The 22,686-nt window shown below is 43.6% G+C and overlaps 1 protein-coding gene and 1 long non-coding RNA gene across 2 annotated transcripts; one reads left to right on the plus strand and one right to left on the minus strand.

Annotated features, from left to right (window-relative positions):
- Nucleotides 1-471: 471 nt before the first annotated feature.
- On the plus strand, nucleotides 472-16,217 carry LOC311000072. The gene is made up of 4 exons (XR_014596073.1): nucleotides 472-626; nucleotides 887-928; nucleotides 1,163-1,293; nucleotides 16,085-16,217. It is a non-coding gene; the product is annotated as an uncharacterized lncRNA (long non-coding RNA).
- Nucleotides 15,937-21,075, minus strand: LOC311000021 (methyltransferase N6AMT1-like). The gene is made up of 5 exons (XM_083990659.1): nucleotides 20,747-21,075; nucleotides 19,980-20,066; nucleotides 17,371-17,484; nucleotides 16,099-16,157; nucleotides 15,937-15,959 (listed from the first exon to the last, which is right to left on the minus strand). Exons 1-3 carry the CDS (start codon nucleotides 20,884-20,886, stop codon nucleotides 17,412-17,414), a joined length of 300 nt encoding a protein of 99 aa, XP_083846785.1. The 5' UTR covers nucleotides 20,887-21,075; the 3' UTR covers nucleotides 15,937-15,959; nucleotides 16,099-16,157; nucleotides 17,371-17,411.
- Nucleotides 21,076-22,686: the final 1,611 nt, after the last annotated feature.

Consider the following 22,686-nt stretch of genomic DNA (forward strand, 5'->3'; position numbering starts at 1 on the left):
TTTCAGACTGAACAGGATGGAGGTGACTGTGTGACTGTGCATGGGGAAGTAAGTAAAGATTTCTGCGTATGCTTTGAGTGTTTCTTACCAAGTAGAGGTGGCAGTAGTAGAAGCACATGGTAGCCAGTCAGCTCAGGGTTGAAAACCTGCAAAAGAGACAAAGATAGAGTGAAACAAACACATCAAATGAATAAAAACCTGAAGTAAAAGATGTAAGATGCCTGGTCTTTGAGCAAAGTCGCATTCCCTGATGCTTGTAGACCAGGCCATGTGGCTGCAGGTCTTCGTTCCAACCAAGCAGCAGTACACCAGACTTGACTCAGTCAAAGTGCTCTTGGTTGAAACAAACACCTGCAGCCACATGGCCTGGTCTACAAGATGGCCGACTCACCCAGTGAAGCACATGGCACAAACCAGAGATGGATCTCAAGCATTTCCACACGATTAACATTGATGAGTCTTCAATGTCTTCTTTGAACCAGGTGGTGAAGTTCTTCTGGACTCAATGGTGGACAGCAGCTCCTGAAAGAGAGAACATGGACAAGCAGTGTTAGACAGGACTACCTGCAACTCATGCTGAATGTGTCCTTTGTCTTTCAGACTGAAAGACAATGCGTCTTGTGGAAGTAAGTAAAAGATTGCTGTGTATATTCAACAGTATGCCGTGAGTGTTTCTTACCAAGTAGAGGTGGCAGTAGTAGAAGCACATGGTAGCCACTCAGCTCAGGGTTGAAAACCTGCAATAGAGACAAAGATGAGTGAAACAAACACTATCAAATAAATAAAAACCTTAGTAAAAGATGTAAGATGCCTGGTCTTTGAGCAAAGTTGCATACCCTGACGCTTCCGCCTGCAACTCATGTTGAATGTGTCCTTTGTCTTTCAGACTGAACAAGATGGAGGAAACTGTGTGACTGTGCATGGGGAAGTAAGTAAAGATTTCTGTGTATGCTTTGAGTGTTTCTTACCAAGTAGAGGTGGCAGTAGTAGAAGCACATGGTAGCCAGTCAGCTCAGGGTTGAAAACCTGCAAAAGAGACACAAGGCCTGGTCTACAAGATGGCCGACTTACCCAGTGAAGCACATGGCACAAACCAGGGATGGATCTCAAGCATTTCCACACGATTAACATTGTTGAGTCTTCAATGTCTTCTTTGAACCAGGTGGTGAAGTTCTTATGGACTCAATGGTGGACAGCAGCTCCTGAAAGAGAGAACATGGACAAGCAGCGTTAGACAGGACCTGCAACTCATGTTGAATGTGTCCTTTGTCTTTCAGACTGAACAAGATGGAGGTAAGTGTCTTGTGGAAAGTAAGTAAAAGATTGCTGTGTGGATTGGTGTTTCTTATGGTGTTAAGTGGAGGTGGCAGTAGTAGAAGCACATGGTAGCCAGTCAGCTCAGGGTTGAAAACCTGCAAAAGAGACAAAGATAGAGTGAAACAAACACATCAAATGAATAAAAACCTGAAGTGTAAGATGCCTGGTCTTTGAGCAAAGTCGCTTCCGCTGACGCGCCAGTGCAGAATGACTATTTGTAGGACACTGCTCCTCTGTTTGCTGCAGTTGATCGTCAGGACGGGAGTGAAGACACCTGTGCTCGGCCAATGGAGAAGCAGCTCCGCCTTCCTGGAGGACGTCCCCTCTTCAGCTCAACATTCAATCTGTGTCACAGTACGAGCCAGTAACACGACTGGTCTCAGATCCACCGCTGGTGTAGTGGATATCCTCCTGGCTTTGGACTCAAGAGATCGCTGGTTCGAGTCCTGGTGTTGGCTTCTTGGTCTTCTCCGTAAGTTTCTTTGTATGTGCTGCTTTGAAGATGTCAAATACACTATGACCAATGTCTCTGTCACACCGATTAATGGTACAGTGGGTTGCGCGGCCGCTTGGGGCACAGCAGACCATGGGTTCGATCCCCGGGGGAGACAGTGAGAGAGGAAGAAGGCCGGTTGAAGAGATGCATGAGAAGTGAGTAAATAAGTGGGATTTTATTGACTTTATTACTTAAAAATACAGTAATAGTTAATAATAGTTTCTACTTTTGTTTATTTTTATTTACTACTTACTTTTATTTACTTATTATTACTTTTATTTTTCTACTTTTAACTAGTCAATTCTACTTTTAGTTCCTATTTTAGGACCTATTTAAGCACATTCATACAGACGGACACACAACACAGAGACGAACAACACAACACAGAGACGAACGAGACGAACGACACATAAGTCGGGCCCAGTCGGGTCAAGTCGGGACCGGTAGGGGCCGGTCGGGTCGGGTCAGGCCCTGTAGGGGCCGGTCAGGTCGGGTTGTGACCGGTAGGGGCCGGTCATTAGTCGGTAACGCCCTTGTCCGGCCTTCTTCTGTCCCACCGTTGGGGAGGGGAGGGGACTGCTCCCACTGGGGCTCGAACCCGTGATCTTCGCTACCCAAAGCGGTAACGCAACACACTCGACCACCGAGCCCGAGACAATGCACTGGTCATAGTGTATTTGACATCGTCAGAGCAGCTACAAAGAAACTTAAAGAGAAAACTGTCACTGTCTCCCCTGGGGATCGAACCCATGATCTGCTGCACCCAAAGCAGCAGCGCAACCCACTGTACCATTAATCTGTGTGACAGAGACATTGGTCATAGTATATTTGACATCGTCAAAGCAGCACATACAAAGAAACTTAAGGAGGAAACCAAGAAGCCATCACCAGGACTCGAACCAACAATCTCTTGAGTCCAAAGACAGTGACAGATCCACTACACCAACGGTGGATCCAAGATGAGATGAGATGTGTTGGAAGTTGTACTGACTCGTACGGCTGCACACATACATAACAAAAGCTGTCAGCTGTGTTGACAGGCAAGTAGCCGATCCACTGCACTACTATCCACTAACAACTAGATGTGGTTCCTGATGTGTTGTAACTTGTACTGTGGCTCAGCACCATATACAAACCATGCACAAACTAAAGTCAGCACATGGTCTCGATCCAGCGACCTCCACGGTCATTCACATGAGATGTTCCTCTGCGCCACCAGACCACCAGCAGCTCCAGGTGTCAACATGTGGACTTTGTACTGCAGAGTGTTTGAATGTTGAGCTGAAGAGATTAAGAGAATAATTGTGACAGTTTCCTTCATTGACATGTTTGGTTGGTCTTTGTTGATCAGATTGTTTTGGAGCAGGATGATGATGATGAAGATGATGAAAACTGTGCGTGGTCGTGAACCAGCGACCACTGCGTTGACAGGCAGGGTGCATATCCATTGGACCACAAGCGGGTGATGCAAAAAAAAAAAAAAAAACTGGGAGTGATGATCGTGAGAGGATCCTGGTGTTCAGGGACCGACAGACCCCTCAACCTTTTCGAGCATCATGAGAACAAACTAGCTGTAGAGTCAAACAGCATAGATCATGGCTACAAGCTTTCACCCCACTTCTTTGAAATCAGGTGTGCTGATCTATGCTGTTTGACTCTACAGCTAGTTTGACTCCTTTTCCAGCTAGAGATCTAGAGATAGAGCCTATCTTAGTAACACAATGAAAGACAGAAGAATTAAACACCCTTTCTTATAATTGGTGATTGGTATTTGTAGCTAGGGCTTTTTAACTTTATTAACACTTGTGTACATAACAATGCTGTTGTGCCAGGGGAAGAGCAATATATAAAAGTATAAATATACAAAGAGTAAATAATTACCATTTATTTATATAAAAATACAAATAAATGCATTGATAAAAAGTAAACAGGCTCCAGAAGACCTTCACCATCTCTTCTGGTCATAATTTCTAGACTTTTTAGATCAGTGTCTAATGAGAAATGATTGATTTGATTAGATTGTAGATTTCAACCCCAACAATGGCATTTACAACGCTGCCCTTTCATCTGTACCCAGGAGATTAAACAACTCAACCTCTAACGACTCAACGATCGTCGTTCACAGGGTTTCACCTGACTGTTGTTCCCCAAGTGTCACATAACTCTAAAGGGGACCCCAACAATGGAAGGTGAAACCAGTAGCTATAGAGTCAAACAGCATAGATCAGCATGATGCTGATCTATGCTGTTTGACTCTATAGTTTGATACAGGTATGTGTGACCACATGGCCTGGTCTACAGATCTCTAGACCTCTAGATCTCTAGATCTCTAGCTGGAAAAGGAGTCAAACTAGCTATAGAGTCAAACAGCATAGATCAGCATGATGCTGATCTATGCTGTTTGACTCTATAGTTTGATACAGGTATGTGTGACCACATGGCCTGGTCTACAGATCTCTAGACCTCTAGATCTCTAGATCTCTAGCTGGAAAAGGAGTCAAACTAGCTATAGAGTCAAACAGCATAGATCAGCGTCGTGCTGTTCTCATGATGCTAGAAAAGGTTGAGGGGTCTGTCGGTCCCTGAACACCAGGATCCTCTCACGATCATCACTCCCGATTTTTTTTTTTTTTTTTGTATCATCTCGTCGTGGTGCAATGGAGTTGTTCCTTGCCTGTCAACGCAGTGGTCGCGAGATCGAGACCACGCACAGTTTTCATCATCATCATCATCATCATCATCATCATCATCATCATCCTGCTCCAAAACAATCTGATCAACAAAGACCAACCAAACATGTCAATGAAGGAAACTGTCATAATTATTCTCTTAATCTCTTCAGCTCAACATTCAAACACTCTGCAGTACAAAGTCCACATGTTGACACCTGGAGCTGCTGGTGGTCTGGTGGCGCAGAGGAACATCTCATGTTAATGGCTGCGGAGGTCGCTGGATCGAGACCATGTGCTGATTTTAGTTTGTATATGGTGCTGAGCCACAGTACGAGTCAGTACACAAGTTCCAACACATCTCATCTCATCTCAGATCTAGCGCTGGTGTAGTGGATCTCGCTTTGGCTTTGGACTCAAGAGATTGTTGGTTCGAGTCCTGGTGTTCGCTTCTTGGTTTTCTCCTTCTTTGTATGTGCTGCTTTGACGATGTCAGATACACTATGACCACTGTCATTGTCACACCGATTAATGGTTGAGTGGGTTGCGCTGCCGCTTTGAGTGAAGCAGACCATGGGTTCGGTCCCCAGGGGGGACAGAGATGTTTTCTCCTTAAGTTTCTTCGTAGCTGCTTTGACGATGTCAAATACACTATGACCAATGTCTCTGTCACACCGATTAATGGTATAGTGGGTACCGCTGCCGCTTTGAGTGCAGCAGACCACGGGTTCAATCCCCAGGGGGGACAGTGAGAGAGGAAGAAGGTCGGTTGGAGCGTTGCGTGAGAAATGAGTAAATAAGTGGGATTTTATTGACTTTATTACTTGAAAATACAGTAATAGTTAATAATAGTTTCTACTTTTGTTTATTTTTATTTACTACTTACTTTTATTTACTTATTATTACTTTTATTTTTCTACTTTTAACTAGTCAATTCTACTTTTAGTTCCTATTTTAGGACCTATTTAAGCACATTCATACAGACGGACACACAACACAGAGACGAACAACACAACACACAGAGACGAACGAGACGAACGACACATAAGTCGGGCCCAGTCGGGTCAAGTCGGGACCGGTAGGGGCCGGTCGGGTCGGGCCAGGCCCTGTAGGGGCCGGTCGAGTCGGGTCGGGTCGTGACCGGTAGGGGCCGGTCATTAGTCGGTAACGCCCTTGTCCGGCCTTCTTCTGTCCCACCGTTGGGGAGGGGAGGGGACTGCTCCCACTGGGGCTCGAACCCGTGATCTTCGCTACCCAAAGCGGTAACGCAACACACTCGACCACCGAGCCCGAGACAATTCACTGGTCGTAGTGTATTTGACATCGTCAGAGCAGCTACAAAGAAACTTAAGGAGAAAACTGTCACTGTCACTGTCTCCCCTGGGGATCGAACCCATGATCTGCTGCACCCAAAGCAGCAGCGCAACCCACTGTACCATTAATCTGTGTGACAGAGACATTGGTCATAGTATATTTGACATCGTCAAAGCAGCACATACAAAGAAACTTAAGGAGGACCAGGACTCGAACCAACAATCTCTTGAGTCCAAAGACAGTGACAGATCCACTACACCAGCGGTGGATCTGGGATGAGATGAGATGTGTTGGAACTTGTGTACTGACTCGTACTGTGGCACAGCACCATATACAAACCAAAAGCAGCACATAGACTCGAACCCACGACCTCCACGTTCAATAACATGAGTAAACCCATTGCGCCACCAGATCACCAACAACTTCAAATCTGAACATGTGGACTTTGTACTGCAGAGTGTTTGAATGTTGAGCTGAAGAGATGGAGTTATCTCATGAAGATGAGTAAGTGAATAATTATGACAGTCTCCTTCATTGACATGTTTGGTTGGTCTTTGTTGATCAGATTGTTTTGGAGCAGGATGATGATGATGATGATGATGAAAACTGCCTGGTCGTGAACCAGTGACCACTGCGTTGACAGGCAGGGTGCATATCCATTGGACCACAAGCGGGTGATGCAAAAAAAAAAAAAAAAACTGGGAGTGATGATCGTGAGAGGATCCTGGTGTTCAGCGCAACCCACTCAACCATTAATTGGTGTGACACAGTCACTGGTCGTAGTGTATTTGACATCGTCAAAGCAGCACATACAAAGAAGGAGAAAACCAAGAAGCCAACACCAGGACTCGAACCAACAATCTCTTGAGTCCAAAGCCAAAACGAGATCCACTACACCAGTGACAGATCCAAGATGAGATGAGATGTGTTGGAAGTTGTACTGACTCATACAACTGCACAACATCACATAACAAAAGCTGTCAGCTGTGTTGACAGGCAAGTAGCCGATCCACTGCACTTCTATCCACTAACAACTGGACTTGTACTGTGGCTCAGCACCATATACAAACCATGCACAAACTAAAGTCAGCTCATGGTCTCGATCCAGCGACCTCCGCGACCATTAACATGAGATGTTCCTCTGCGCCACCAGACCACCAGCAGCTCCAGGTGTCAACATGTGGACTTTGTACTGCAGAGTGTTTGAATGTTGAGCTGAAGAGATTAAGAGAATAATTGTGACAGTTTCCTTCATTGACATGTTTGGTTGGTCTTTGTTGATCAGATTGTTGTGGAGCAGGATGATGATGATGATGATGATGATGATGAAAACTGTGCGTGGTCGTGAACCAGCGACCACTGCGTTGACAGGCAGGGTGCATATCCATTGGACCACAAGCAGGTGATGCAAAAAAAAAAAAAAAACTGGGAGTGATGATCGTGAGAGGATCCTGGTGTTCAGGGACCGACAGACCCCTCAACCTTTTCTAGCATCATGAGAACAAACTAGCTGTAGAGTCAAACAGCATAGATCATGGCACTTCTTTGAAAAAAGGTATGCTGATCTATGCTGTTTGACTCTACAGCTAGTTTGACTCCTTTTCCAGCTAGAGATCTAGAGATAGAGCCTATCTTAGTAACACAATGAAAGACAGAAGAATTAAACACCATTTCTTGTAATTGGTGATTGGTATTTGTAGCTAGGGCTGTCCTGATGGGTTGTGTGTGTGTGGTTTTTTTTTTTTTTTTTACTTTATTAACACTTGTGTACATAACAATGCTGTTGTGCCAGGGGAAGAGCAATATATAAAAGTATAAATATACAAAGAGTAAATAATTACCATTTATTTATATAAAAATACAAATAAATGCATTGATAAAAAGTAAACAGGCTCCAGAAGATCTTCACCATCTCTTCTGGTCATAATTTCTAGACTTTTTAGATCAGTGTCTAATGAGAAATGATTGATTTGATTAGATTGTAGATTTCAACCCCAACAATGGCATTTACAACGCTGCCCTTTCATCTGTACCCAGGAGATTAAACAACTCAACCTCTAACGACTCAACGATCGTCGTTCACAGGGTTTCACCTGACTGTTGCTCCCCAAGTGTCACATAACTCTAAAGGGGACCCCAACAATGGAAGGTGAAACCAGTAGCTATAGAGTCAAACAGCATAGATCAGCATGATGCTGATCTATGCTGTTTGACTCTATAGTTTGATACAGGTATGTGTGACCACATGGCCTGGTCTACAGATCTCTAGACCTCTAGATCTCTAGCTGGAAAAGGAGTCAAACTAGCTATAGAGTCAAACAGCAGATCAGTTCTCATGATGCTAGAAAAGGTTGAGGGGTCTGTCGGTCCCTGAACACCAGGATCCTCTCACGATCATCACTCCCGATTTTTTTTTTTTTTGTGTCATTTCGTCGTGGTGCAATGGAGTTGTTCCTTGCCTGTCAACGCAGTGGTCGCGAGATCGAGACCATGCACAGTTTTCATCATCATCATCATCATCATCATCATCCTGCTCCACAACAATCTGATCAACAAAGACCAACCAAACATGTCAATGAAGGAAACTGTCACAATGATCAAGACCATGTGCTGACTTTAGTTTGTATATGGTGCTGAGTCACAATACAAGTCAGTACATATTCCAACACATCTCATCTCAGATCTAGTGCTGGTGTAGTGGATCTCATTTTGGCTTTGGACTCAAGAGATTGTTGGTTCGAGTCCTGGTGTTGGCTTCTTGGTTTTCTCCTTCTTTGTATGTGCTGCTTTGACGATGTCAGATACACTATGACCACTGTCTGTATCACACTGATTAATGGTTGAGTGGGTACCGCTGCTGCTTTGGGTGCAGCAGAACATGGGTTCGATCCCCAGGGGCGGACAGAGATGTTTTCTCTTTAAGTTTCTTTGTATGTGCTGCTTTGAAGATGTCAAATACACTATGACCACTGTCACTGTCACACCGATTAATGGTATAGTGGGTACCGCTGCCGCTTTGAGTGCAGCAGACCACGGGTTCAATCCCCAGGGGGGGACAGACAGAGAGGAAGAAGGCCGGTTGAAGAGATGCATGAGAAGTGAGTAAATAAGTGGGATTTTATTGACTTTATTACTTGAAAATACAGTAATAGTTAATAATAGTTTCTACTTTTGTTTATTTTTATTTACTACTTACTTTTATTTACTTATTATTACTTTTATTTTTCTACTTTTAACTAGTCAATTCTACTTTTAGTTCCTATTTTAGGACCTATTTAAGCACATTCATACAGACGGACACACAACACAGAGACGAACAACACAACACAGAGACGAACGAGACGAACGACACATAAGTCGGGCCCAGTCGGGTCAAGTCGGGACCGGTAGGAGCCGGTCGGGTCGGGTCAGGCCCTGTAGGGGCCGGTCGGGTCGGGTCGTGACCGGTAGGGGCCGGTCATTAGTCGGTAACGCCCTTGTCCGGCCTTCTTCTGTCCCACCGTTGGGGAGGGGAGGGGACTGCTCCCACTGGGGCTCGAACCCGTGATCTTCGCTACCCAAAGCGGTAACGCAACACACTCGACCACCGAGCCCGAGACAATTCACTGGTCATAGTGTATTTGACATCGTCAGAGAAGCTACAAAGAAACTTAAGGAGAAAATCTCTCTCTGACCCCCCTGGGGATCGAACCCATGATCTGCTGCACCCAAAGCGGCAGCGCTACCCACTGTACCATTAATCTGTGTGACAGAGACAGTGGTCATAGTGTATCTGACATCGTCAAAGCAGCACATACAAAGAAGGAGAAAACCAAGAAGCCAACACCAGGACTCGAACCAACAATCTCTTGAGTCCAAAGCCAAAACGAGATCCACTACACCAGCACTAGATCTGAGATGAGATGTGTTGGAATATGTACTGACTCGTACGGCTGCACAACATCACATAACAAAAGCTGTCAGCTGTGTTGACAGGCAAGTAGCCGATCCACTGCACTTCTATCCACTAACAACTGGATGTGGTTCCTGATGTGTTGTAACTTGTACTGTGGCTCAGCACCATATACAAATCATGCACAAGCTAAAGTCAGCACATGGTCTCGATCCAGCGACCTCTGCGGTCATTAACATGAGATGTTCCTCTGCGCCACCAGACCACCGGCAGCTCCAGGTGTCAACATGTGGACTTTGTACTGCAGAGTGTTTGAATGTTGAGCTGAAGAGATTAAGAGAATAATTGTGACCGTTTCCTTCATTGACATGTTTGGTTGGTCTTTGTTGATCAGATTGTTTTGGAGCAGGATGATGATGATGATGATGATGATGATGATGATGATGATGATGATGATGATGTTGATGATGATGATGAAAACTGTGCGTGGTCGTGAACCAGCGACCACTGCGTTGACAGGCAGGGTGCATATCCATTGGACCACAAGCGGGTGATGCAAAAAAAAAAAAAAAAACTGGGAGTGATGATCGTGAGAGGATCCTGGTGTTCAGGGACCGACAGACCCCTCAACCTTTTCTAGCATCATGAGAACAAACTAGCTGTAGAGTCAAACAGCATAGATCATGGCTACAAGCTTTCACCCCACTTCTTTGAAAAAAGGTATGCTGATCTATGCTGTTTGACTCTACAGCTAGTTTGACTCCTTTTCCAGCTAGAGATCTAGAATATAAAAGTATAAATATACAAAGAGTAAATAATTACCATTTATTTATATAAAAATACAAATAAATGCATTGATAAAAAGTAAACAGGCTCCAGAAGATCTTCACCATCTCTTCTGGTCATAATTTCTAGACTTTTTAGATCAGTGTCTAATGAGAAATGATTGATTTGATTAGATTGTAGATTTCAACCCCAACAATGGCATTTACAACGCTGCCCTTTCATCTGTACCCAGGAGATTAAACAACTCAACCTCTAACGACTCAACGATCGTCGTTCACAGGGTTTCACCTGACTGTTGCTCCCCATGTGTCACTTAACTCTAAAGGGGACCCCAACAATGGAAGGTGAAACCAGTAGCTATAGAGTCAAACAGCATAGATCAGCACGATGCTGATCTATGCTGTTTGACTCTATAGTTTGATACAGGTATGTGTGACCACATGGCCTGGTCTACAGATCTCTAGACCTCTAGTTCTCTAGATCTCTAGATCTCTAGCTGGAAAAGGAGTCAAACTAGCTATAGAGTCAAACAGCAGATCAGTTCTCATGATGCTAGAAAAGGTTGAGGGGTCTGTCGGTCCCTGAACACCAGGATCCTCTCATGATCATCACTCCCGATTTTTTTTTTTTTTTTGGTGTCATCTCGTCGTGGTGCAATGGAGTTGTTCCTTGCCTGTCAACGCAGTGGTCGCGAGATCGAGACCACACACAGTTTTCATCATCATCATCATCATCATCATCCTGCTCCACAAAAATCTGATCAACAAAGACCAACCAAACATGTCAATGAAGGAGACTGTCACAATTATTCTCTTAATCGCTTCAGCTCAACATTCAAACACTCTGCAGTACAAAGTCCACATGTTGACACCTGGAGCTGCTGGTGGTCTGGTGGCGCAGAGGAACATCTCATGTTAATGGCCGCGGAGGTCGTGAGTTCGAGTCTATGTGCTGATTTTAGTTTGTATATGGTGCTGAGCCACAGTACAAGTCCAGTTGTTAGTGGATAGAAGTGCAGTGGATCGGCTACTTGCCTGTCAACACAGCTGACAGCTTTTGTTATGTGATGTTGTGCAGCCGTACGAGTCAGTACAACTTACAACTCATCTCATCTCAGATCTAGCGCTGGTGTAGTGGATCTTGTTTTGGCTTTGGACTCAAGAGATTGTTGGTTCGAGTCCTGGTGTTGGCTTCTTGGTTTTCTCCTTCTTTGTATGTGCTGCTTTGACGATGTCAGATACACTATGACCAACATCTCTATCACACCGATTAATGGTACAGTGGGTTGCGCCGCTGCTTTGAGTGCAGCAGACCATGGGTTCGGTCCCCAGGGGGGACAGAGATGTTTTCTCCTTAAGTTTCTTCGTAGCTGCTTTGACGATGTCAAATACACTATGACCAATGTCTATGTCACACCGATTAATGGTATAGTGGGCACCGCTGCCGCTTTGAGTGCAGCAGACCACGGGTTCAATCCCCAGGGGGGGCAGACAGAGAGGAAGAAGGTTGGTTGGAGCGTTGCGTGAGAAATGAGTAAATAAGTGGGATTTTATTGACTTTATTACTTGAAAATACAGTAATAGTTAATAATAGTTTCTACTTTTGTTTATTTTTATTTACTACTTACTTTTATTTACTTATTATTACTTTTATTTTTCTACTTTTAACTAGTCAATTCTACTTTTAGTTCCTATTTTAGGACCTATTTAAGCACATTCATACAGACGGACACACAACACAGAGACGAACAACACAACACAGAGACGAACGAGACGAACGACACATAAGTCGGGCCCAGTCGGGTCAAGTCGGGACCGGTAGGGGCCGGTCGGGTCGGGTCAGGCCCTGTAGGGGCCGGTCGAGTCGGGTCGGGTCGGGTCGTGACCGGTAGGGGCCGGTCATTAGTCGGTAACGCCCTTGTCCGGCCTTCTTCTGTCCCACTGTTGGGGAGGGGAGGGGACTGCTCCCACTGGGGCTCGAACCCGTGATCTTCGCTACCCAAAGCGGTAACGCAACACACTCGACCACCGAGCCCGAGACAATTCACTGGTCATAGTGTATTTGACATCGTCAGAGCAGCTACAAAGAAACTTAAGGAGAAAACTGTCACTGTCTCCCCTGGGGATCGAACCCATGATCTGCTGCACCCAAAGCAGCAGCGCAACCCACTGTACCATTAATCGGTGTGACAGAGACATTGGTCATAGTATATTTGACATCGTCAAAGCAGCACATACAAAGAAACTTAAGGAGGAAACCAAGAAGCCATCACCAGGACTCGAACCAACAATCTCTTGAGTCCAAAGACAGTAACAGATCCACTACACCAGCGTTGGATCTGAGATGAGATGTGTTGGAACTTGTGTACTGACTCGTACTGTGGCACAGCACCATATACAAACCAAAAGCAGCACATAGACTCGAACCCACGACCTCCACATTCAATAACATGAGTAAACCCATTGCGCCACCAGATCACCAACAACTTCAAATCTGAACATGTGGACTTTGTACTGCAGAGTGATAGAATGTTGAGCTGAAGAGATGTAGTTCTCTCATGAAGATGAGTAAGTGAATAATTATGACAGTCTCCTTCATTGACATGTTTGGTTGGTCTTTGTTGATCAGATTGTTGTGGAGCAGGATGATGATGATGATGAAAACTGCCTGGTCGTGAACCAGCGACCACTGCGTTGACAGGCAGGGTGCATATCCATTGGACCACAAGCGGGTGATGCAAAAAAAAAAAAAAAACTGGGAGTGATGATCGTGAGAGGATCCTGGTGTTCAGCGCAACCCACTCAACCATTAATTGGTGTGACACAGTCACTGGTCGTAGTGTATTTGACATCGTCAAAGCAGCACATACAAAGAAGGAGAAAACCAAGAAGCCAACACTAGGACTCGAACCAACAATCTCTTGAGTCCAAAGCCAAAACAAGATCCACTACACCAGCACTAGAGCTAAGATGAGATGAGATGTGTTGGAAGTTGTACTGACTCGTACAACTGCACAACATCACATAACAAAAGCTGTCAGCTGTGTTGACAGGTAAGTAGCCGATCCACTGCACTACTATCCACTAACAACTGACTCGTACTGTGGCTCAGCACCATATACAAACCATGCACAAACTAAAGTCAGCACATGGTCTCGATTCAGCGACCTCCACGGTCATTCACATGAGATGTTCCTCTGCGCCACCAGACCACCAGCAGCTCCAGGTCTCAACATGTGGACTTTGTACTGCAGAGTGTTTGAATGTTGAGTTGAAGAGATTAAGAGAATAATTCTGACAGTCTCCTTCATTGACATGTTTGGTTGGTCTTTGTTGATTGTTGTGGAGCAGGATGATGTTGATGATGATGATGATGAAAACTGTGCGTGGTCGTGAACCTGCGACCACTGCGTTGACAGGCAGGGTGCATATCCATTGGACCACAAGCAGGTGATGCAAAAAAAAAAAAAAAAAACTGGGAGTGATGATCGTGAGAGGATCCTGGTGTTCAGGGACCGACAGACCCCTCAACCTTTTCGAGCATCATGAGAACAGCATGACGCTGATCTATGCTGTTTGACTCTACAGCTAGTTTGACTCCTTTTCCAGCCAGAGATCTAGAGAACTAGTGGTCTAGAGATAGAGCCTATCTCAGTAACACAATGAAATCTCAGTAACACAATGGAAGACAGAAGAATTAAGAAATTAAACAACACCCTTTCTTGTAATTGGCGATTGGTATTTGTAGCTAGGACTGTCCTGATGGGTTGTGTGTGTGGAATCAGTAGCAGGTCCACACAGCTGGTAATCAACTTTTTTTTCTTCTTTTTTTTTTTTAAACTTTATTAACACTTATGTACATATCAATACTGTTGTGCCTGGGGAAGAGCAATATATAAAAGTATAAATAAACAGAGTAAACGTGAATGAATGAGAACAACAGTTATATCACTCAACTACTTGGAGGATAAAAGTAATGATGACTACATAACTTCATGTTTGTGTTGAGGCATATTTACCATTTTAACTCAGTTTTTACTTCATTGTTAAACCACAGTGGAGGCTAAATACTGTACAAGTCTAATGTGAAACAGTTATTTATTTATTAAATAAAGTAGCCTGATGAATTTAGAAGCACTTTTTTTGTCCGTCTTAAACCGTGGTAAAAATAAAATATATTTTGAAATGACTTATAATAATTCCACATTTTTGAACCTTAATTATGATACAGAATCGGTTTATAATAAATTATGCATATTTATTTGTGTTGCACATAAAGTAGTTGATTGTGTAATTGCGTATAATTTCGTTATCAGTCACAGTATGTTATTATTTGTTATATAAATAGGGTGTAGCATATAAAAGTTGGAGCAATTTGGTTCCCACCTGCGTTTGTTTCAATGACAATGTGACAGAGTAGAGTAGTAGTAGTAATGAATGTAATGAAAATAAAGAAAACCACTGAATTAGAAGGTGTCCAAACCTTTGAGGAATAGTTTTCCACATTGTGCCTTGAGCTGTACCATGTCTGCCATCTTGTGGGGGATAATGTTCACTACAGCCATCAGGATTTTCATTACATTAATATGTCAGGTACATTTAAAAGAATGTAAACAAAAAAAACGAATAAACAGAGTGGATAGGGATTAAAAAGTGTTTATTTGGAGTAACAAAATCAGACTGGTCCTGGAGCCGCTCCGCTGGCTGTGGACTGAAAACAAAGTAGGCACATGAACTCACCGCGGCTGGTGACAGCACTTTAACATGGACAGGTGTCAGTGGAGCTTCACTTCAGCTCACAGTCACTTTGGCTCAAGCTCGTCATCTAATGTAGTTCTGCTCAAATCATGTCGTATAAAACAAAAGTGTACAATGTGGTCTGCATAGAAAATACCAGTAACATAGAAAGCATTAGTTCATACATTGATTGAATTTCAGTGTGAAGGCTAATTAACACCACATTTATTCATTAATGCCATCAATATAAAGCTCTATAACAAATGTTTTTACTATATCTGATATTCATACATTCAGAGAGTATAACTGCACAACAGGCGCCACATATATATGTTAGAATTAGTTCATTTCTCATGTTTCAAAGTAAAAGTATTCAGCTCCTGACTCATTCAACAGTTCTAATTGTTGCATTCTTCAGAGGCTTTTACTTTGAAAGTCAGAGTCCTACTTTACTTTATTCAAATGAAATCTAAAGACACTGATTGTGTTCCTCTCTGATACATACTGTGTGTGGTTGTGTGTGTGTGTGCACATTCAGCACCCCCCTGCAACAATACAAAACAACATTAAAGCATTATGGCGAGTATTATGGGTTCTCTGCTGTTGCAGCTTGTGGCCACTCGGTCCGACACACCAGATTCCTGTGAAGTGCCGATCCAGGATCAGCTGCTGCCGGTGGTGGTGGTGGTGGTGGGGGGGCGGGGACACACACGCAGCAGCACCTAGATGGCCATTGTGCACAGGATGAACTGCACACAGGAGGAGAGAGAGAGAGATAAAGAGAGAGAATCAACCACAGGAAGTTGTTAAAAGCTTTTCACACGCTCACATCACACAGATTCTAACACTGTTTGTGTGTTTGTGCGTCCTACAGGAAGTGGGACCTACATCGTCGTACTGGAAGGTGACTGATCCCTGCTGCATGGTGTCTCTCCGCCTGAAGTTATCTGGAACGGCAACAAACGACAAAAACGGCCACAGATTAGAAAACCACATCACCACGGTTACGCCAGCGGACGTGTTGAATTGAAAACTTTATTGAACAACATTAGACAAGTGTTCAAAAGGATTAAAAACACAATAAAGCCCAAAAGCTTATTTCCATTGTGGTCCTATTTGATGGTAGACAACATGGATTTAAAAACAAGGAAGACAAACACACAACACATGGACTAAAAACATGGGAGAAAGACACTCGGGCACATAGACTACAACATAGTAACAAAGAAAAAGACGAAATAGATAAAACAAGGGAATTAGGTCCCAAACAGAAACAACAAAACATTTGACAGACACACAAACAAACAATACAATAATCTAGTACTTCACGGCTCTTTTGATTTAATTTATCGGTTGGCTCACCATTTTTTTATTGAGGACTTAAAAAGTTGTTAAATTATCTTCATCCCTCAATACTTTTAAGTTAAGACTGAAATCTTACCTGTTAAATCAAGGTTCCTAATAGTTTCTTTTCCAGTATATTTGTCATTGGATCATTATCTCTTTACATGCTCATACACTCAGTTAAATACAATTATTTTATATTTATACATACCCATGTTTTTATTTCTGACTTCTTTGAGTGTGTGCTATAAAATGGCACTTGTATTGCTTCCTTTTTTGTTGTTATTTGTTGTTGCTTTCTCCTATTGTTGTTGTTGATTTATCCTCTGAATGTGTATATTTCTTGGGGAGGTGCTTCTTATAAGCCCATGTAGGGTTTTTTTAACCTCTCCTGCACTTACTATTCTTCTTTCATTTCTGTTTTTTGTAATTGTCGTTTTTTATGGTGCAAATAAATAAATACAAATACAAAGTAGGAGGAGCTAATAGTTTTAAGGTTTAAAGGAAGGCCATTCCACAAGACAGCTGCTGAGTAAAGAAAAGAAAACTTTCCCATACAGAAACCTGTAGTCAGTGGAGCGCCCCCTGGTGGAGTAATTGTGTGTGTCACTGAATTTGGAGAAGTAGTTTAGTAAATACTTTGGTGCCAGATCGTTTTTTATTTTATAAACTAAACACAGCTTAAGTTGAGGAACTCTCTCCTCCACTCTGAGCCACCTGAGGCTGGAGAAGTGGTTAGGATGGAGGTGTGTTTATGTACTACTCTAATCAATTTGTGATGTGACGTGTCAGTGTGTGTGTGTGTTTGTTGGTTACCTGTGAGCGACCGCAGCTTGACGCAGCACGCCACGTAGTCGTCAAAGAAGATCCGTCCTCCTTTGCTGTAGCGCTTGACGATGCCGTTCAGAGCCTGAGGACTGACGCGGTAACCTAGGAGACAGAGGAGAGACTCAATACACATGGAACATTTCACACAACCAGCTAGACGCATCATTAACCAGGTGATATCTGGTTAATGATATCACCTCAGCTCAGGGTAAAGATAAATCTGAAGTTTCAGGGTTTAAAGGGATAGTTCAACATTTTGGAAAATTGGCCAATTGCCATAATCCCTATAGAGGGTATGCGTTTACGTCACGTTGCCCTCGGCAACGCCCCGTTCGATCGGACTGAGTGGCAAAACAAGCGTCCCTCAACATGCTGGCGGATAGCGGTGGACTCATAAACTGTTATATCAAAACAAATTGATGGCCCTAAAAGGCCTTAAAAAGTATTAAATTTATTAGAAAATTCTAAGATGGTCTTAAATATATTACACAGCATCATAAAATATGTATGCACTTAAACTTTTAGGCTATATGAAATAACAGGGTATGCGCGCGGGGTCTTAAAAAGTCTAAAATGTGAAAATCTAAATTTTAGGTCTTAAAATGTCTTAAATTTGTTGAATTATTGTGTTCAAGTCTTAAATAATTTTAGACAGGTCTTACATTTTCTTATGCCCTGGTGGGCGAGCATTTCACTCGCATTTGCCCCTAAAAAAAACAAACATGTGTGAACCGGAAAAATCACAAAAAGAAAGAGCACACGATTGGTCAAAAACTACAAATCCCACAATTATCTGCTCTCAACCATAGACTGTAAAAAGAATGGACGTAGCGTCCGTGACGTCACCCATTGGTTTTGGGGAGTCTGTTTTGTGCCGCTACTACGGGGGTTAGAACCGCGCCATGTTGGATTCTACTTGCCATATTTGGAGCGGTGCGGCCGTTGGCCGGCCGAGAGCCCGCCCACTGGCCTCGAAGCAGCGGTCGCCGGACCTGTCACTCAACGGTTCTGCGCCCTGATTGGCCAGAACTTTAACCCTAATAATAGTAAAACGGTAGAGTTTAAAAAAAATTCACCCCCCTCAGAGTGTGTGCGGGGGTAGAAACTATCGATTGAGACCAAAAAAATAAAATGTACCAGGCTGTAAATATGTTTTTTTAAGCTGTAAAATCGGCTATTTTAACATGGGGCTCAATTAGAGTTGCTCCCTTCTGGAGCCAGCCCCCAGCGACAGCCGAGGGGATTGCAGCTTTTTGAATGCGGAAGTGAGCTTCACTTCTCAGACCGACAACTGCCCCCTTGCTCTCAACAATAACAGTAGTTAGTGTAAGTAAGGGAGAGTGGAGCTGTAGGTGAAAAGAGGAAACAACGCCACGTCTGGTCCTGTTCTATGTTGTTCGTTCACACCGTCACCGTTATGTTGTTCGTTCACACCGTCACCGTTTATTCGTTACGTCCGCGGTGTAAAAGGCCGTGACGCAAAGACGCGATTAGGCGCGAGACGCGATTAGGCGCGAGACGCGGTAGACGCGACTTTTTTTTTTTTGCGACGCTACACCCGATTCTTTTATGGCGACGGGACCTTCGCGTCTTCGTCCTTTTCATCGTGTTTGGTGGGAAGACCCGCAAGGGGCTTCCCACCAAACACGAGGAACGCTTTTTTTTCGCTCGAGTTTATACGCGCGACCAAACGCGAGATACGCGAGAAATGCGATTTATCGCTCGTTTTGACTTTGTGTAAATTCGCGTCTTCACGAGCCCGCCCATTTTCACTACAACAACAACATTTCTGCTCTCACCAACCATGGTTGAGGTCACAACGCTGCTGTAGCTGCTCTGGAAGAGTTCCAGCTGATGAGCTACAGAGACTTTAGAGTCAAGAGGAGCAGAGCGTCGCTGTGTCGGACTGTTTGGATTTAATGAAGAAGCTGCACAGAGTCAGGTGAGCAGAAGCTCAGGACAAACACTTCGCTCCGGGACATAATGTAGCTACACCTCACATGTTCTTGTCTTTTACCTCAGGGAGATTAAAGTAGTGTCTGTTTCCACTTTCCCTCCGATCTCGGCAGCTTCCCTCTGCTAGTCTGTGTGTGTGTGTGTGTGTGTGTGTGTGTGTGTGTGTGTGTGTGTGTGTGTGTGTGTGTGTGTGTGTGTGTGTGTGTGTGTGTGAGGCTAAACTGCGTGCGTGTGTGGTTTGTGTACAAACTGAACACTGCCTCTGATTGGCTTAGCATGAAACCTTACTCTGCCTCAACCAATCATCATCACTTATGCGGTTGTCTCGTCCCTCCCTCCTCCCCCCTCCCCTCACCAAAGGAGAGGAGGAAAAAACAACAACAGTTTAGCAGCTTCTGTGGCTGAGATGAGCCAAGTCGGAGGACAATTAACGGCTTCACTGAGTAGTTTGTAACGCGCCTCATTTAATTGTCGGTAACGGTAACGACGTGGTAACGGTGGAAATAGTAATTAGTTAGATTACTCGTTACTGAAAAAGATAACGCCGTTAGTAACGCCGTTTATTTTAACGCCGTTATTCCCATCACTGGTCCAGAATGCTTTTGAAAATACACATTGATGAAACAGATGATGTGGCTCACATGTACACAGCGGAAGGTCCCACTACTGATGCCAGGAACGCGGACACCACTCCTGAGCCGCTGCCCACCTCCAAACACACGCAGGGGCTGGAAGAAGCAGCGAGAAACAACGAGATTTTAGGATGTGTGTGTGGGAACTAAAGGGAACAATTTGGGCCGGCCCCTGGCATAAACACTCTATGCGGTTGTTTAGGGCCACAGCCGTTAGGTGGGGGGCCACATGATCAGAAAGGTACTGGGGTTCATCAAGTCATTTAAACATCCTGAGGTCTGCATGTGCACGCTATGAGCTTTATATGTAATTTGAAGTCAATATTCAGCTTCTTTTATCTCACATTTGAGACATTTGGTGAAAATAGAACGGCAGAATGACAACATTTGTGCTCAAAAAGCAATCTTACAAAATTTCATTTTAGACTTATTTTCTACACTTATCTATTACTGTATTCATATCCTATTTCAAGCACCAAAACAGTTCATTCTCATGACTGAAGGTGTGTTTTCACAAGGGATTTGACATTTTTCAAAAAGCAGACCTCAAATTTCCAGCATTTGGCCTAAATTATTTCTTTATACAGTGTTCTAGGACAAATTGGCCTCAGTGTGCTTACAGTGGAGGTTCTAATATTTAGACTTAAAACACTTGAGTATTGTTACATCTGCAAGTATGATATATTTAAGATAAAATCTTGTTTAGGGGCCACCAAAATCCTAGGGCTGGCCCTGGTGGGAACAAAGTAGAGCCGAGTGTGAGCGCGAGTTGAGACCTCAGCAGCTGCAGCCGCTCTGCGTCTTTCTCCAGGGCGTCTATCAGGAGGAAAGAGTCCTCCGCGGGCTCGTAAACATCTCGGAAGGCTCCTCGTCCAGCGTGGGAGTAGTCCGGCGTGGGGAAGCCGGTGCTGCACATGTTTTAGCTCGGCGGCTGCAGCAGCTCCGTGAACCGCCCGCACGTTCTCGCTTCAGGTAAAAGCTTCAGATTTTGACACCTTGTTGTTGTTGTTCAGCATTTGAGTCCGTTTTACTCACAAAACCCCGCAAATATTCCTCATTAAGGCCGCAGACTGATGCTGCGAGGGTTAGCTGCAGCTGTAGACAGCACATTAGCAAGCCACTTCCTTGTTTACAACGTAAACGGTGACGTAGCGTAACGTAAACGGTGACGTAGCGTAGCGTAACTTCGCAACCAACTTACAGGAGCGTTACCGCCGCCCTCTGGACTGGAGTGTGAACAGGAGAATGACAGGAAACAAAATAAAGAAAGAAAACAAAAGGAAAGGAGTTCCTATCATATGCAATGTTTTATTTAACCTTGTGTGTCCTATCCTTTATTTTTTACACAATGGTTGACACGTTCTTGAATCTCTGTATTCTTCAGTTTCAGTTTCAATAAACATGAAATGCAGTTGTGGTGTTTGTGGTGTCTCGGTAACACAAACACACACATGCACGCACTTCAACAGTTAATGATAAACAAATCATCAATAGTCTTTATCATTTTTTTGTGTGGCTACCATTGGAGGGGGTCAGTATGTCCTCTGTCACTTCATCATCTGTAATTCTGTTTGTCCAGCTGCTGTCATCATTGTTAATGTTGTTTTTGAGCAAAATGACAAAGACAAACATGTTGATGAAGAACACTTTGACTCAGTCATGACATGAAAAAGTATATATGTAACTTTGTATTTATTAAATTATATTTATTATTATCCTGGCTCCCCCTAGCCATAGCTTCAATGGACCATGACCTCATGGCTGGTCTTGAACCTACAACCTTCATCTCCAAAGGTCATCATTGTTGATAATATTGTTTTTGAGCAAAATGACAAAGACAAACATGTTGGTGAAGAACACTCTGACTCATGACATGAAAGGTAACAACATACAACAATCACTCTGCACTAGGAGTTGGTTTCAAACCTCCAACCTCTCTCCTCAGACAGGAGCATCTTCCACCAGACCACCACTCAACCTGACGACTCACACTTGGGAATTTCTACTGTTTGACACTGTTGGTGTCCTTGCTTTCTGCTGCTGTGCCGTACAAGTCAGTGGAAGTCCCACATCTTTGAATCCTACATCCTGTGGTGACCTACAGGATAAACTCCTGACTGTGGACTGAGAGATCACTGGTTCAATTCCTGCTCTTGCCAATTTCATTTTCTCTGCTGTGTTTCCTTTCTATGTGGAGCTCAAATCCACCAGGAGCCAGTGGAGAGGACAGCTCGGCTGGGTGGCTGAGAGGGTTACACCACTGGTGTTGGAGTTGGAAGTTGTGAGTTCAAAACCGACCGTGCGGTAAATAATACATAGGAAGGAGGAGTCAGGACGCCAGGGTTAGGGGGGGGTCTTTCCCCCCCACACTCCAACACCATAGTTATAGATTATAGTAAAAGCCTAGATGTAGCAGTGATAGTATGTAGATAACAGCCTAGGAGATAGTATGTAGATTACAGCACTAAGATCGTAGTAGAAGAGGTGTTCGGTTGGAGAAGAGATAGAGATAGTTCATGGCCGGTCTGGACCCACAACCTTCAACTCCAACACCAGTGGTGTAATCCTTTTTTTTTCAAAGCATAATAATAGTATTTATTATAATAATAGTAATAATATAAATATATATATATAAATATATATATTTTTTATATTATATATATATATATATATATATATATATATATCATATATATATATATATATATATATATAT

This window comes from Trachurus trachurus (genome assembly GCF_905171665.1).
Source record: "Trachurus trachurus genome assembly, chromosome: 2".
Lineage (NCBI taxonomy): Eukaryota > Metazoa > Chordata > Actinopteri > Carangiformes > Carangidae > Trachurus > Trachurus trachurus.

Bases quoted from the DNA above. Each gene is read 5' to 3' on its own strand.
- LOC311000021 (XM_083990659.1), bottom strand. From the start codon at position 20,886: ATGTGCAGCACCGGCTTCCCCACGCCGGACTACTCCCACGCTGGACGA. The intron at 20,067-20,746 runs GTCTCAACTCGC...TGCTTCTTCCAG, and splicing joins GAGCGGCTGCAGCTGCTGAG to CCCCTGCGTGTGTTTGGAGG. The intron at 17,485-19,979 runs GTGAGCCACATC...TCTGTCTCCTAG, and splicing joins GGACCTTCCGCTGTGTACAT to GTTACCGCGTCAGTCCTCAG.